A 15,022-nucleotide genomic window follows, 5' to 3' on the forward strand; every position below is an offset into this window, starting at 1 on the left:
GCCGCACGCTTTTGTACCTCTAAGTCGACCGGCAGTACACCAGCCAGGACTGGCAGAGCCTCCGTGCTCACAGTTCTGTAAGCTTTGCAAAGAAAAATCAATGCAAGGCGTTGACTTTGGAGTAGTTTCCGTCGAGCGGCTCCTATAGTAGCTCTGTCAGCCCAAACTGGTGCACCATAGCAAATGGAGCTTAAATAAGTGGCCGAATATATTACTCGGAGGATTTTAAACGTTAGACCCCACGTCGAGGTTGAAATGTGACTTAAGGCATAAAAGTTCTTTTTAGCTTTTTCACCGATCTGTTTAATGTGCTCGACAAAACTAAAGTTTTTCTCTAAAATTAGTCCGAGATAGCAAACAGATTCCCGTTTTTTAACAGTTATTTCATTGAATTTAATGCGAGGCAAAACTTTAAGATTACCNCACTGTTTATTAAGTGTCATCGTTTCAATATGGTTGAAATAATGGGGATGCCATTTATTTTATAAACAACTAGGTAGGTAAGTAAGTACATATTCTGGTACATCACCTAACGTCACACAGAACAGAACAGATACGTCATCATAACCCGTTTACTCACTTGTAAGACATCTCCTCTTTCCTCTTCCTCTCAGCCTCCTGAGCGTCATGGTCCAGCGCCCCACTAGTGGTACTCCTGGTGACGGAACCAGTCATGACTCCTTCATACTTGTTCACCTCGGACAAGTTGGAGCAGTCGCGCACCATGGAGATCCGCGACTCCCGGGCTTCGACCGGCGGCATTTTGGGGATCTCTCGCTGGATAGTCCCGCTCTTTATGTGCCAGTAGTAGGGGCCGTCGTTGTCTGGAAGAAATAGGATTTGTCAATACATTTTGTATGTCAACAATGTCATTTTAATATTTTGAAAAAGTTTTTCTTACCACCTTAGCTCACCACAAAATTTATTACTTTGAAAAACTATGAAGATCAGGCTCTAGCTTAGATAATCCGCGTTAATATCGCATCAAAGATAGGTAGTACATAACAGAATATTATTAAAATACCATTTCAGTTCTTCCAACTGATCGTGGTCTCAGGTAGGTACAGATGACGGCACGTCAACGTAACCACTGCGGGTTCTTGTGCAGTTGTAATATGGGCGAGTTTGCAACAAAAATGGGTAGCCTGATGTGCTGTCGTGTGTACATTAGTTTATTGAACAGGCTTGTTGACGTCTATACCTACCCATCAATCAGAGGTGAAAACACGTAGTGTACCTAAAATACCCATTACGATCTTCTGAATCATTGCATTCAGCAGCATTCCATCGATGAGAGTCTCAAAGCGAGCTCGCAGTAGACTCGCGTCATCATGATACAGTATCGATGCATTTTAGAGCCTAGTGTTGCCAAAGTGATACCTACAGATTTGTTCTTGCCATGGGTTCCGGTATACTTGCGCGAAAGACACTAGCGCGAAAAGCCATTTGCGCGCATGGAAACTTGCGCGAAAAGACGTGAGCGCGAACGGACGTTTGCGCGAAAAGACATGAGCGCGAAAGACACTAGCGCGTAGGACATTTGAAAAATATCTGGACACCGCGGTGCAGAAAATCGTCACTCAAAGAGCTAGCGTCATCTAGCGGTGAGCGGCGTAACCACTTACTAAACGTTAAACGAAAACTGTTTTCGCGCAAATGTCCTTCGCGCTAGTGTTTTTCGCGCTCATGTATTTTCGCGCAAACGTCGGTTCGCACTAGTGTCTTTTCGCGCAAGTGTCCATGGGCGCAAATGGCTTTTCGCGCAAGTGTCCCGATGCGCTTGAAATATCTAACTTCTAATAAAAGTCTAAACGGCTTACCCTCATGTTTCTCCCACCCCGGGGGCAGCTGGGGCTCCTTCTTGGGGCGCAGCTTGACGGGGATCGCGTAGAGGTCGTCATTGGGCCCCGCGCAGTGGGGCACGGGCCCCGCGTGGCTCTTCTCTGTGTCCTCTTGATCCGCCCGCTCCTTTTCAGGAGGGGGGGATTCTTCGCCGCCATTCTGTTGGGGCGTGATGAACCCGGTTTTCTCACTGTTGACAAATGACGATAGCTTAGTAATGGTGATCTTTGTGTTTAGTATTTGGAATGAAGTGACCCATAATAGCTAACTAGTTGTAGTTAGCCACAAAAATAATTAAGAAGCAGATTTCCTTCTCCTTCTGTGCCTTTTGGAGGTTACATTTGGGGACGGCCCTATCCTCGTACGAAGGCGCCAAAGCAGTCTGTGTTGATTACACATAATAAGTAATAGAGTTGCGTCATTTGATCATAATTTTGTGGTTTGAGCCTTAGGCATAATTAATCCGTAATACGTTATTTGTGGCACTCCCCTTTTATTGGCTGAATCGTTAAATGAATCACTTTTGGCCTTGCAACTCGTCGTTCTTTATTTTGATCCTTCTCGAAAGATTATTTGCAACCTTTTTTAATACCTGCGGTTAGGCATACCTATATGCTTTATTTTATTTACACATAATGCGACTAATATTAAAAGAGCTGGGTAAGGTTGAAAAACAGCGCAACCCGGGAATTGTTCTCGAGGCAGCTTGAGCTTAAACTTATGGGTCATCATGACCCTTTGTTTCCTGTATTTACTTAAGTTTTAATTGTAACTTTTAAGTTTTGGTTGTGGAAAACAATAAATTTTGAATGTGGTTTAACATCTTATTAATTTAGCAAATGATTCCTATTTCTATGTGTCGCGTGCCAAGATCCACTGTGGTAGCGTGACTGCCGATCGGTCGTAATGCACCCGTCCCATTAATGCCAAGGACTTGGCGGTGACCTTTGTAAACCATGAATAATACTCGGAAATACTAGACTATGATGTGGAATAGTGAATATAGAATTAATTAGACATGAGTATTAAGATGGTAAAATATGGTACGACCACCTTCCCTAAGATTACTAAATAAATGAGATGCCGTTTTAAAATCCCTATTATCCGTATTTTGGTAGGTAAGCTACTTGCTTGCTTATCTAGAAATATAATACAATACCTATATGTCTATAATACCTATGCTTTTGTTAAAAGTGAATTAAGTACCTAGTCGTAGTAAGGACAATCTGTTCAAGTGGAGATTCTTGGATGGCTCAAACTCAAACTTGCAAGTGTGGTTGTGTTCCCCAGTCGACGAAGCACATGACATGATGTCGTGCCCTGCGTGCCCAAACAACTACACGCACGAAGATTTAATGAAGGCTACTGAAAACGTCACTCTTGTGGCGGAATTTTGAGCTGAAACTGTGTAGGTTTTTGTTGTCGACACGACAAGAAGAAGAAGTAGTGGATTGACCACCACACAAACTATTAAAATTTATCGTTGACTGTATACTAGTCTTCAATCGAAGACTATGATTCATAATGTTAGCTCAAAATTGAGAGCAACGATTTGGTTTTGTCATTCATTCAAATAAAGTTCAAAACAGTCTCGTCAAAAAACAATTAGCAATTTTATAGTTAAAAGTGTATCTCATTAGATGACTCAGACCGTGACAAATTGGTACCTTTATGTATCAAGGCGCATCACAGCGATGTGAATAAAGTACATAAAGATGTACCTATTGAAGATAGAGATCTCATAGTAAAAAATCAGATTAAATTGTGAATCGAGCCAATCGCAGTGTAGAGTTCGTATGTTTTCCGTCACAATGTAGGTACAAAGAAACATTGATAGAGTTAAAATTATACTGAGATTAACTTTTTAAAGGCCTAATTGCAAACGTAGGCAATTTATCACCTTTAAACCATCCACATTTCATATTCTATGGAACGATTACTCAATACCCAGTTTATTTTATAAATTAGCCGTCTACTTGTTTATCCTGTAAACTCTAGTAGCCATTGCTGCAAATAACCTAAAACTAATACAAATAACCATTAGTATCAGACTTAAACAAACGACGAACGAAATTATGGAACCCTGAATACAAATACGAAACAAAAAGATTATTACCAAAAAAAACTAATCCTACCTCCATTTATTAACAATTCAGTGCGTTAATAATATTCTTACGAATACTCTAGAACCTGAAATATCAGTCAAAACAACATTATTAACTTGATTGTACATAACACAGGTGTTTTTTGTGGATAATAAAATCAGACAAAGGCTGTACAGACAATGCGTCAGAGTCTATGAATCACACAATGTCATGTATTGAGCTAACGTACAATACATAACGTTTGCTTGTAAATAAATAGACGTGTAATAGATTAATCATGTCTTTGTTTGGGGAATCATATCATCGATCAATAATAATATATAACTAATATTACAAAAGCGAAAGTAGCTGTTTACATGTCGCTCTATGGTCGAAGAAGTCGAATTCTGCTAGTATAATGCCCGTTTCCACCATTAATCCCTAATTTTTAAGTGACCCCTATGGTAACACATAACAGGAATTTTGTTTTCAAAGGGGTCACTTAAAAATTAGGGATGGGCATAAGTATCCTAACGATCTCTTTTCAAAGGAACATCCTAATTACTATTATTCAGAGATAGTAAATTACAGCAATTACTCGATTACTCTAATTTTCTGTTATGGCTTATGAGATTGGGTATGTAGAGCCTAGATCAAAACGTTCCATATCCAAGTCCCGAAACTTACGTAAAATGCAGGTTCTTTCAAAATAACTTCCACTCCCAATATTTTTTTCTTAATAATACGGAATACTTCTCAAAGCATACACTTTATACGCGCATAAGTAGGTATACACTTATGTTATCCAAGATGACACTTCCACAAGATTTGATAGTCATACTCGTAGCAGACTGATCATGACTCACTTCACCATTATTGTTTATAAATTAAACCTTTTTCCATACCAGACATATTAGGCACCAACAATACACTACACTACACCACATACATGTCATAACATCACCAAGAAAACATAAAAACCATAGTGTTTAGCACATTCTCTACCACACAGAACCAAAAACACACTAACCGGCAGCATATTCTTTCCCCCCGGCGCCGCATCACTCTATTCTCGACTCTATCCCGTTCCAATAAGCTCCACAAGACACACACGTTCACCTCGACTATTACAAACGGAGTGAGAATGACAATAGTAAGACCAATTAACTGCAAATTACGTTAGTTAATCATCGCGACCGGATTTCGCGACAAAAACCAGACAATTAAGCGTTTTGTAATAACGATAAGCACGGCTGTGTAAATATTATGAGCATTAAGGTTATGCTATGGCCACACTTACCACTTTATCAGAGTTCAGTTTGTAAGTTTTTTTGTTGCCAAATGTTAGTCTCAAAGCGCTGGCAGGGCCAAAAAAATGAGACAGGCTCCGTAAGAGCAAAACGATTTGACGATTTGTATTTTAAAAGTCTATACAAATAAAAAAAAAATATTTTGGACTTTAAAAACCAATTTTTAAAATTGTTTAACCAGCAGAAAGCTACAGTACTTCGAAGGACAATAACTTACATGCTTAATAAATAAAAAGTTTTTGAAAATCCACGCGGGCGCGATACTGCAGGCAATAGCTAGTTAAATATTAAACAATTCGATAGGGGTAGAGAAAGCTTAGTTGGCCTCATTTATTATCTAAACAACGTATACCTACCTACTTGTTTCTACATAACGAAAGTTAAATGAAAGTAAACTACGCGATATTTATGATGTCATTTCCACCTGCATGTGAAATAAATATTATTCTCGAAAAATGAAAAGAATTCATGTTTAGTACCTGCTTTCATACCTCGACGAAATCTATTTTATTGTAACTGAACTGAGCTTACCAATCCTTTTTGTTCATTTTTATAACCTTTAAAAGCTGCTGTTAACTCGTTCAGTGTAGCGTTATTATCCACAGACATAAAAATATTGTGCAAAGTAATTAACTGAATACTCACTTTGTTTTTGTCACTGGCGATGTGGGTTCATCTTCAACTCTGAAACAAAGAAAAATACATTTTATAAAAAATCACACTTGTAACCTTAAATCTTATAAAAATTTACTTAAAAAGTACTACATACGTACATACTTTGCAATAAATTAGTTCTAGGTGTGTTTATTTAGGAATAAAATGTGCATGATTCGATTGTCGAAAAAACATATGACAATCGAGCACATTTTAATTTTAACTCGCTTAAAATTTTATCATGAGTGGCCAGTAGAAGAATTAAGATTGTACTGAGATTGTATTCTAAGTATTTTTTCAGAGTATTTAACACAGATAAGGTAGATTTTTTTTTTACTGAAAAAGAGTTGCGAAAGCTCACAAGTCATTTTATAATTTGATTTTTTTACTCGTATGTTTTTAAAAAATATACAAGACTACATCAAATTTGACTGAAACTGAGGTTGAGAGCTCTCTGCACCCACTGATAGAAGCTTTGTTCTAAAGATAAGCTTACAAAGCCAGCGGTGACCTTCCTAGTTACAAAAAACACATAACAACAAGAACTTTAATCTACGAGCACTTCTGGGAATAACAGCTGAAAAATGCCGATTTGGTACCAAACAAATAAGAACTTTTTGTTTCTGAAATATGGCTATGAAATATCCTTAGACCGGAGACCGGAGGAGTTTTGTTATAAACATTGTGACACGCGAATTTTCTTATTATAGAAGCATAGCGCTCTCCATATCACAATGACTGTGTGTACTTTCTGTTCCATATGTCATCACTCTCAAATGATACTATAGTGAGTGACTACTTTTTACAGAGTACAGTACAAGGATAACTCCTTGCTACATTTTTAGCATCGAAAGAGCTACAAAAGAATAACTAGCTACGTAATTCCGCTGTCTTCTAAGCAGTTTGAGCCACACGCTTTGCCGTCTTGCTTGCTAGCAAATGGTAAAATGGAGGAACAAAAGGTTCTTTTACAGCATTTTCCAGCGAATTTTCTGCAGAATCTCTTTGTTTTTGAAATGGCACTTGGAAAACGGAAAGCAGGTCTCGGTACTTCTGTTTTCATTCTTGGTTTGTTTAAGGCAACGCGAATCTAATAATTCTAGAAAGGTTTCTGTGGAAAATTGTTTAAGTCTTTCTCAGAGGCGTTATGTTGTTCTTGTTATTGTATTTTCCTGGATTTTCTCTCATAACGAAAGTTATATTTTCCAAGGATATGTGAGTGGGTTCTTTTGGTTCTCATATTACATCGTACTTATATGCACCTCTAGGGTAAGTTTCTGATCTTTAACCTAGCTAATTCAACTATACACCCATACCTAGTTCAAAAAATTTATTATTTTTCTCTCTTTATTAATTAACTAGCGACCCACCCCGGTTTCCGCTTGAATCACTCTATCTATTATGAACATACATAGAAAAAAATAAGATACATACAGTCGAACATATAACCTCCTCCTTTTATGAAGTCGGTTAAAAAACCGCATCAAAATCCGTTGTGTAGTTTTAAAGATCTAAGCATACATAACATAGGGACAGACAGCGGAAAGCGACTGTTTTATATTATTTATTTATTTATTAAAAGAACGGTATAACTATTAGTAGGAGCTCTTACAAATATTTTATTTATGCCATTTCAGACCAAGCTACGAGTAATAAACACTTATTACGAAAGAAATTACAAGATTTTCTTCTAAAAAGCTCCGCGGGATAACTCTTTGGCAAGAACTCTTAATTTAATTTCCATTTTGTTCGCGGAGAGTGCTAAAACTCCGAATATTGCTCGCAGCTCGTCCCAAACTCGAACTTCGGACTTTGAACAGTTATCACTCGATCCCGCCGACCCCTTAAATTAGCTGAAGCCCTTTTATGATTAGTAGACAGGGCTGAACTTGTGTCCTTGATAAACCACGAGTTTTGTACCTACGTAATTTTTGGCAGACATTTATCATTAATTACTAAAAACTTTTCTTTGTTAGTGTGTAGCTCCTTTTCAGGGCACTTATAATACACGTCTCAAATACATATAGCTTGCTCTACCACCTTGTCTTCAGAAAAATATATGGGCTGGTGATAAAAAGGAATGGTGGAAGAAACTCAATCACTTGTGTTTTATCAAAAACTTTAATTTCATTACAATTTTTACACAAGGCGAAGGACAAAAAACTATTAAAAAATAATAATATTTAAACAAAGCTAACGGGACTATTCCCACTTTCCCATTGCAAAAAATCCTGTGTAACGAGGATTTACAGCTTGATCATAAATAAAACCCAACTTGTGAAGGCCAAATTTGCCCCAGGAGAATGTTCAACTCTCACCCGCAACGAAATTGAACAGAAAAAATAGAAGTTTGAAACTAAGAATCGACTTCTTTCCGAACGGATGATAAAGTAAAGTTTGAATTTAGGGATCCACCTATTTCCTCACTTCACTTCAACATCTAGTAGGTACATACAATTATAATCATCATCATCTTAATCATCATTTCAGCCATAGGACGTCCACTGCTGAACATAGGTCTCCCCCAATGATTTCCACAATGGCCGGTAGATAGCGGACTGTATCCAGCACCTTCCCGCTAGATTTATAAGATCGTCGGTTCACCTTGTGGTTGGACGTCTACTACGCTGCGCTTTCCGGTACGTGGCTCCATCCACATCCACTCCAGAACCTTGCTGCTCCATCGACCCAAATTATAATATAGAATACTAATAATTATGATCGAAGACTTAAGCTAGCCCGAAGTCCGGCCCTGTGCGTAATAGGACCAAGTTTGTGACGTGGTCTTACGAAGGCTTTGTAGAGTTTTATTACCCTTCGCAAAAGAAATGGTTTATTAAGCTGTCCCACACCGTGACTCGATTAAAATAGAGGTTTAAGTCTCGAAACTAAAGAAACTCGAGTCTTTTAGTCTTCATTCTTGACTGAGAGAATTGACAAAGACTTGAGTCTATTTTCAAGACTAGGACTCGTTAGTCACATGAGTCCGAGTCCTTTCGAGTCTTTTAAGTTATTTGAGCTAGACAGAGTCTTGAGTTGGTACTGAGTGATATTATATTGTCCTCCATATGTATTTACTGATTTATGGATTTATAGGACACAGTCATGAGTTCTTTTAAAAAGACTCAGAGTTCTTTTTGCTAGGACTCGAGTCTTTTACAAAAGATTCAAAATTCTAAAGGACTTGAGCTCTAAGTTTTATTTATAAGACTGGAGACTTTAAAAATAGCTCAAGTTCTATCAAATAACGCCCGTATTCACAAACGATAATGCAAGCATGAAGCAAATTGAACGAACAGCGTTGAATAGAGCTCTGTTATTGGTTCGTGTGTCACTCTGTGCGTCCACGCGCACTGTGAGACCTCATGCCTCATAGTAAAGTTTGTGAATACGAGCGTAAGGCTGGTTTTAGTGTCACGCGGAATCTGTATGAACTGCTAGGGAGCGAACGGTTCCTGCGGACCGCATTACTCTAAAACGCTCCCTAGAAGTTTATACAGGGTGTTAGGTAAATGGGTATATGAGCCGACACTAGCCCATGTTAACATGGGCATATAAATGGTATGGTGAAGTCAGAAATTTGATATCAGCATTTATTTTTTTTAAATTTTCATACAAAATATTTTTTATAAAATCCGACTTGTATGAAAATTAAAATAATTAAAATGTAGTTACTAGTTATCAATTTTCTGACTTCACCATACCATTTATATGACCATGTTAACATGGGCTAGTGTCGGCTCATATACCTATTTACTTAACACCCTGTATACAGATCGGCTGTGTGGAGCGATCCGCACTGACGGTCTGCGTGACACTAAAACCAGCCAAGACTTGAGTTTCTTACAACACAATTCTAGGCTATATTCTGCGTTACTATGTTGTAGACCTTTCAATCTTCCTTATTCACTGTATACATTTTAATCCTAATAAATCCGCTTCCCGGAACGCTCCCCTACACTGTAACAAATTGTTACTTTGACCACTTTTACAGCTGTTGCTTGTTGTTGTAATTTGAGTCTTAAGTCTAGGGAGTAGAGTCGACGTTTAAGGCTTGATGGAATGGGAAGCCAATGTAATGAAACTATAAAGTTTCTTGGAGCGCGAGCAGGTGGCGGGAGACAGGGTTGTCAGTTTTGATAAAGTACTTTAATTGTAATTTAAAAATGGAAAGAGTAATAAGATGGTTATAAAAATTTGGAAAAGAAAAACGCCAGGGCAAACACAGTTAGCCAAAATTTCTTTAGGATCGATCCTAATATGAAGACTGTTTTCTCAAAAAGTAGACAATATATTACTATTTACTATTTCGACCTACTTCTAGGTAGAAAACCATCTCCATGAATGTCTACAATATTTCATAACTTCTAGTATACGATTTAGAATTCCTTTTTAAGCAGTCGTTAAGTTTTTCTTGTACAAGCCTAAGCACGAAAAATATTTATCATTATTACCAAACTACATTAATTACATCAGTGTGTTGAGACAGTCATGTTTTCAAACAGCGAATCAACAAAAGTTACTCAAAAACCTCATAAAATTCATTTATTTTCTGTAAGTAGGATCTCAAGGCCGATGGGGCAGCAAGGTTCTGGAATGGAGGCCGCGTACCGGAAAACGCAGCTTGGGACGTGGACATCGTAAAGGTAGCAGGGAAGCGCTGGACGCAGGCCGCTACTAATCAATCAACGTGGAAAGCATTAGGGGAGGCTTATGTTCAGCAGTGGACGTCCTATGGCTGAAATGATGAAGGCTCTCAAGAGCGGTTTTTAAAAAAGTGCTTTCACTTCAAATGTCAACGACTGATGAAACGAATAGGCACCCCTACCACACGCGTGCTATGTAACACTCGCCCTAGTTTTATGTTCCTCGAAAGTTAAATATGAAACAAGCCTGCAACCACACATCTAAGGTTAACCAGGCCTCAACAGGGGTCAGTTAAATTTAGCTCTACTACCCATAAAAAGTGGTTAAATAATAAACTGAACTACACTTGGTTGGAAGGTAACGACCTTTTTGACCGTAGACTACAATGAGCTACTTATTATAGTACAGTCAGCATCAAATAGTTCTTGACACCCAAAGTGGCCAAAATGTTGACAACCTTATTCCAATGTAACAAAGACGTGTTGCGAACTTTTTGGCTATTTTGGGTGGCACGATTCACAAACTATTCGATATTGACTTTATAATAGGTTGATTCAAATCTACGAATAATCTAAATTCGATCTATCATTATTGTAAATGATTGACCACTATATCCAGTGGCCTATGATCGTTCACAGACAATGAGGGTTTTCGCGTATGAAAGATCCGCTAGATGGCGGGACGTGGATGTGGGGTCTGACTGCTGCGTGATTGGTGGAATTTGACATATCTGTCAATGTCATGTCAAAAATAACCAACCATGCAACATTTGGACCTCGCGTCTACGTATTGCCATCTGGCGGATTTTTCATACGCGAAAACCCTTATTGGACACATAGAATTATCATATTTTTATTAAAAGCTCTTGTTTCTCAAGCTCAAATAGCTCGTGGATGCAGATCCGGGTAACAATGCCAATGATGCACTCTGCATGCATCTGACCGCGCGCCGGCGCATTTTAATGCGCATTTTAAATTCTAATGCCAGACGCACCGGACCAACGTTTTTAGGGAAAACAAAATGTTATGTAAACTTTCCGTGTTGTTTTATCACTTTGTGACAATACAAAAAACTTAAAGCGAGTGAACTTAAAGGTCGTGGGTTCGATTCCCGCCTTATGCAGTTCGAATTTTTCATTCCATTCCAACATTTTCTAAAAGTGCCTTAGAGAGGCAGTACAACAGTGGATTGATACGGAATAAATATTATTTAATACAAATTAACCTCCCCAACTCGTCTGCCAAGCGTAGCAAGTGTAGTGTAGACCACATCCTTGATTTGCCCCTGGTAAATTAAAAACTCTTCATTTGCCTCTAATATTAAAGAGGGTCATGCTCCTGTAGAGTCTGAATGACCTGACGATGACAAATGAACCTAGAACGGATTTCCATTAAAACAGTCAACCACGACGCCTGTTTTCCCGATAGTAAAAGCCCATTAAACAATGAATGGAAATCGATTAGCGGTCGGCATAATACAAAGAAAACTTAACAATAAAGGGAAATTCGGTCGACCGACCGTCAATGCGGTAAGAGACGGTAATCCCGATTGGTTCATAAAACGACTAATTCATAAAACTTTCAGAAACGCAAAAATTTCCTCAAATAATAAAACAAAAAAAAAAGTTAAAAAATCAAAGTGGTAACTACATGAAGTAGTTTTACGGTGTTTTTGGTTTAACCCCCCAGCGCAAACAAAACCACTAATCTTCCTGCAATGAACTACCTCGAAACTTTAGACAATTCACCCGAAAGCATTTCATAATACAAACTTTACCAAATGCAGGAGCAAGCTACGCACTTCACAAAATAACAAATGATTATCCAACGTGTCGCTACAAAAGCGTCCTTANTTATGATCGTTCAATGAGACAATGAGGGTTTTCGCGTATGAAAGATCCGCTAGATGGCGGGACGTGGATGTGGGGTCTAACTGCTGCGTGATTGGTGGATTTTGACATATCTGTCAATGTCATGTCAAAAATAACCAATAATGCAGCATTTGGACCTCGCGTCTACGTATTGCCATCTGGCGGATTTATCATACGCGAAAACCCTCATTGGACACATAGAATTATCATATTTATTGAAAAGCTCTTGTCTCTCGCTATGCAGATCCGGGTAACAATGCTAGTGATGCACTTTGCATGCATCTGACCGCGCGCCGGCGCATTTTAATGCGCATTTTAAATTCTAATGCCAGACGCAACGGACCAACGTTTTTAAGGAAAACAAAACGTTACATAACGTTTTGTTTTCTTACTTTGTGACAATACAAAAAACTAAAAGCGAGCGAAAGGTCGTGGGTTCGATTCCCGCCTTAGTTACGTAATTTTTACCACTTCATTCCATTCCAACATTTTCTAAGTGTCTTGGAGAGGCAGTACAACAGTGGACTAATACAGAATAAATATTATTATTGAAATACAAATGAAGCTCCTTAATTCGTCTAGCAAGCGCGGAAAGTGTAAAATCAAAATCAAAAATATTTTATTCAATTTAGACCACTGCACTGGTGGCACTTATGAACGTCAAAATATAGTAAATAAAAAAGGTAGCCCTTATGGGGCACCTTACATGTCTCCTTATCTTTTGGGCCCTACCAGCGCTTCGAGACAAACATAATGGCAGGTGCTGAGAAGAAACGCCTTATAAGCTATAGCTGAGTAGAGCACGTCCTTCATTTGCTCCTGGTAAATTAAAAACCCTTCATTTGCCTCTAGTATTAAAGAGGGTCATGCTCCTGTCCTGTAGAGACTGAATGACCTGACGATGACAAATGAACCTAGAACGGATTTCCATTAAAACAGTCAACCACGACGCCTGTTTTCCCGATAGTAAAAGCCCATTAAACAATGAATGGAAATCGATTAGCGGTAGGCATAATACAATGAAAACTTAACAATAAAGGGAAATTCGGTCGACCGACCGTCAATGCGGTAAGAGACGGTAATCCCGATTGGTTCATAAAACGACTAATTCATAAAACTTTCAGAAACGCAAAGATTCCCTCTAAAACAGCAAAGAATAAAAAACAAAGTGGTAACTACGTGAAGTAGTTTTACAGTGTTTTTGGTTTAACCCCGTAGCGCAAACAAAACCACTAATCTTCCCACAATGAACTACCTCGGAACTTTAGACAATTCACCCAAAAGCATTTCATAATACAAACTTTACCAAATGCAGGAGCAAGCGACGCACTTCACAAAATAACAAATGATTATCCAACGTGTCGCTACAAAAGCGTCCTTAACCCGTTGACATTGCTTTTAGAACGCATCAGTTTATAAAAGCAATCTATCCTGGAGTATCTAACTGTGCAATCCACAGCGAACCGTAAAAACAGAGCAATAGGATAGAAAATGCATTGAGGAAGAAATGCAATCTATCCCGGTGCAATCTCGCAATTCCCCCAAATGGAGTCGCTCCGGGATCGCAATCTCCGGGATCGGGATTGGATTAATACAGGTTATTACACTTCGCTCCTGTGGGATCATATTTGTTACTAAGCTATTTATTGGCAAGATTTTATTTGAAAGTTTCAAATCAATGACTCTAACACGTATCAATTTTGATTTACTTTTGTAGCGCAACGATGGCGTCGGTTCTCGGAGGAAGGGAAGATGCTTATATTTATCAAAGGATTCGCAATTTTTATTTATAAAACATGCTGATTAATAAATTAGATCAAAAAGTTGTTCCACCTCTTTTTTGCATACAAAGATCTACTTTCTTTCAGCCATCCCATCGCTTAAGTCAGTATTTTTAAAAACTTTGACTGCAAAATAGTATAGATTCTGAGTAGATAACATTGTATAAATACCCAATGGCGACCCCAATGGGAAAATTATAGAAAAGGGCCGTGAAGAGAACCCTAAAAGAAAGGGGACAAGGACGGAAGAAGAACTAAAAGTTGATCCGTCCTTGTTACAAGAAACTTCGCGAAACATTAAACTGAACTTAATTCTCAAACTGGAAACTATGATAATAAGGTTACAAAATGACGAAGAAGTAGCTTTCTTTCTTTCCATAAAAAGGCAAATACTAAATAAATCTTAAGTTCTTTACTTATTCACTAGAGAGTAGAGACTTATTCCAGACGAAGAATAAAACGAATTAGAAAACAAAGACATGAAAAACAAATAGATTTATTCACAAGCTGAAACATCTAGACTTTACAATTAACTCGAATACAAAGATAAAAGAAATCACAGTAATTCAAACTGAATTATTAACTTCAGAACAATAGTTTTTTTTTTTTTCTGTAAATTCGAAGCCTAATAACTATGGATTAAAATCTTCAGTTTTTCAAAATACTTTCAAGAGGAAAGGACCATATTTACTAACAAATAGCAGATATTATTGTTTTTCTAGTACATAAGGCAGTATTTTCGAAACAGCAGCAAATAATACGAATCCAGAGCGACCCGGCGGACTGACGTGCGCCGCTAAATGATCGACTATTTTTCGAGTTCAGACAAACGTG

At 38.1% G+C, this 15,022-nt stretch overlaps 1 protein-coding gene across 1 annotated transcript in view; it reads right to left on the reverse strand.

The window, feature by feature from the left end:
- LOC114350757 (protein Fe65 homolog) overlaps positions 1-15,022 on the reverse strand; it is a 31,196-nt gene that overhangs the window by 2,717 nt on the left and 13,457 nt on the right. The window contains exons 3-5 of the mRNA XM_028301670.1: positions 5,882-5,920; positions 1,821-2,032; positions 581-824 (exon numbers count right to left, since the gene is read on the reverse strand). Coding sequence (XP_028157471.1) covers positions 581-824; positions 1,821-2,032; positions 5,882-5,920 — 495 coding nt within the window. The remainder of the gene's footprint in view (positions 1-580; positions 825-1,820; positions 2,033-5,881; positions 5,921-15,022) is intronic.

Source organism: Ostrinia furnacalis, unplaced genomic scaffold (assembly GCF_004193835.3).
Source record: "Ostrinia furnacalis isolate ACB-3 unplaced genomic scaffold, ASM419383v2 OfSCF0965, whole genome shotgun sequence".
Lineage (NCBI taxonomy): Eukaryota > Metazoa > Arthropoda > Insecta > Lepidoptera > Crambidae > Ostrinia > Ostrinia furnacalis.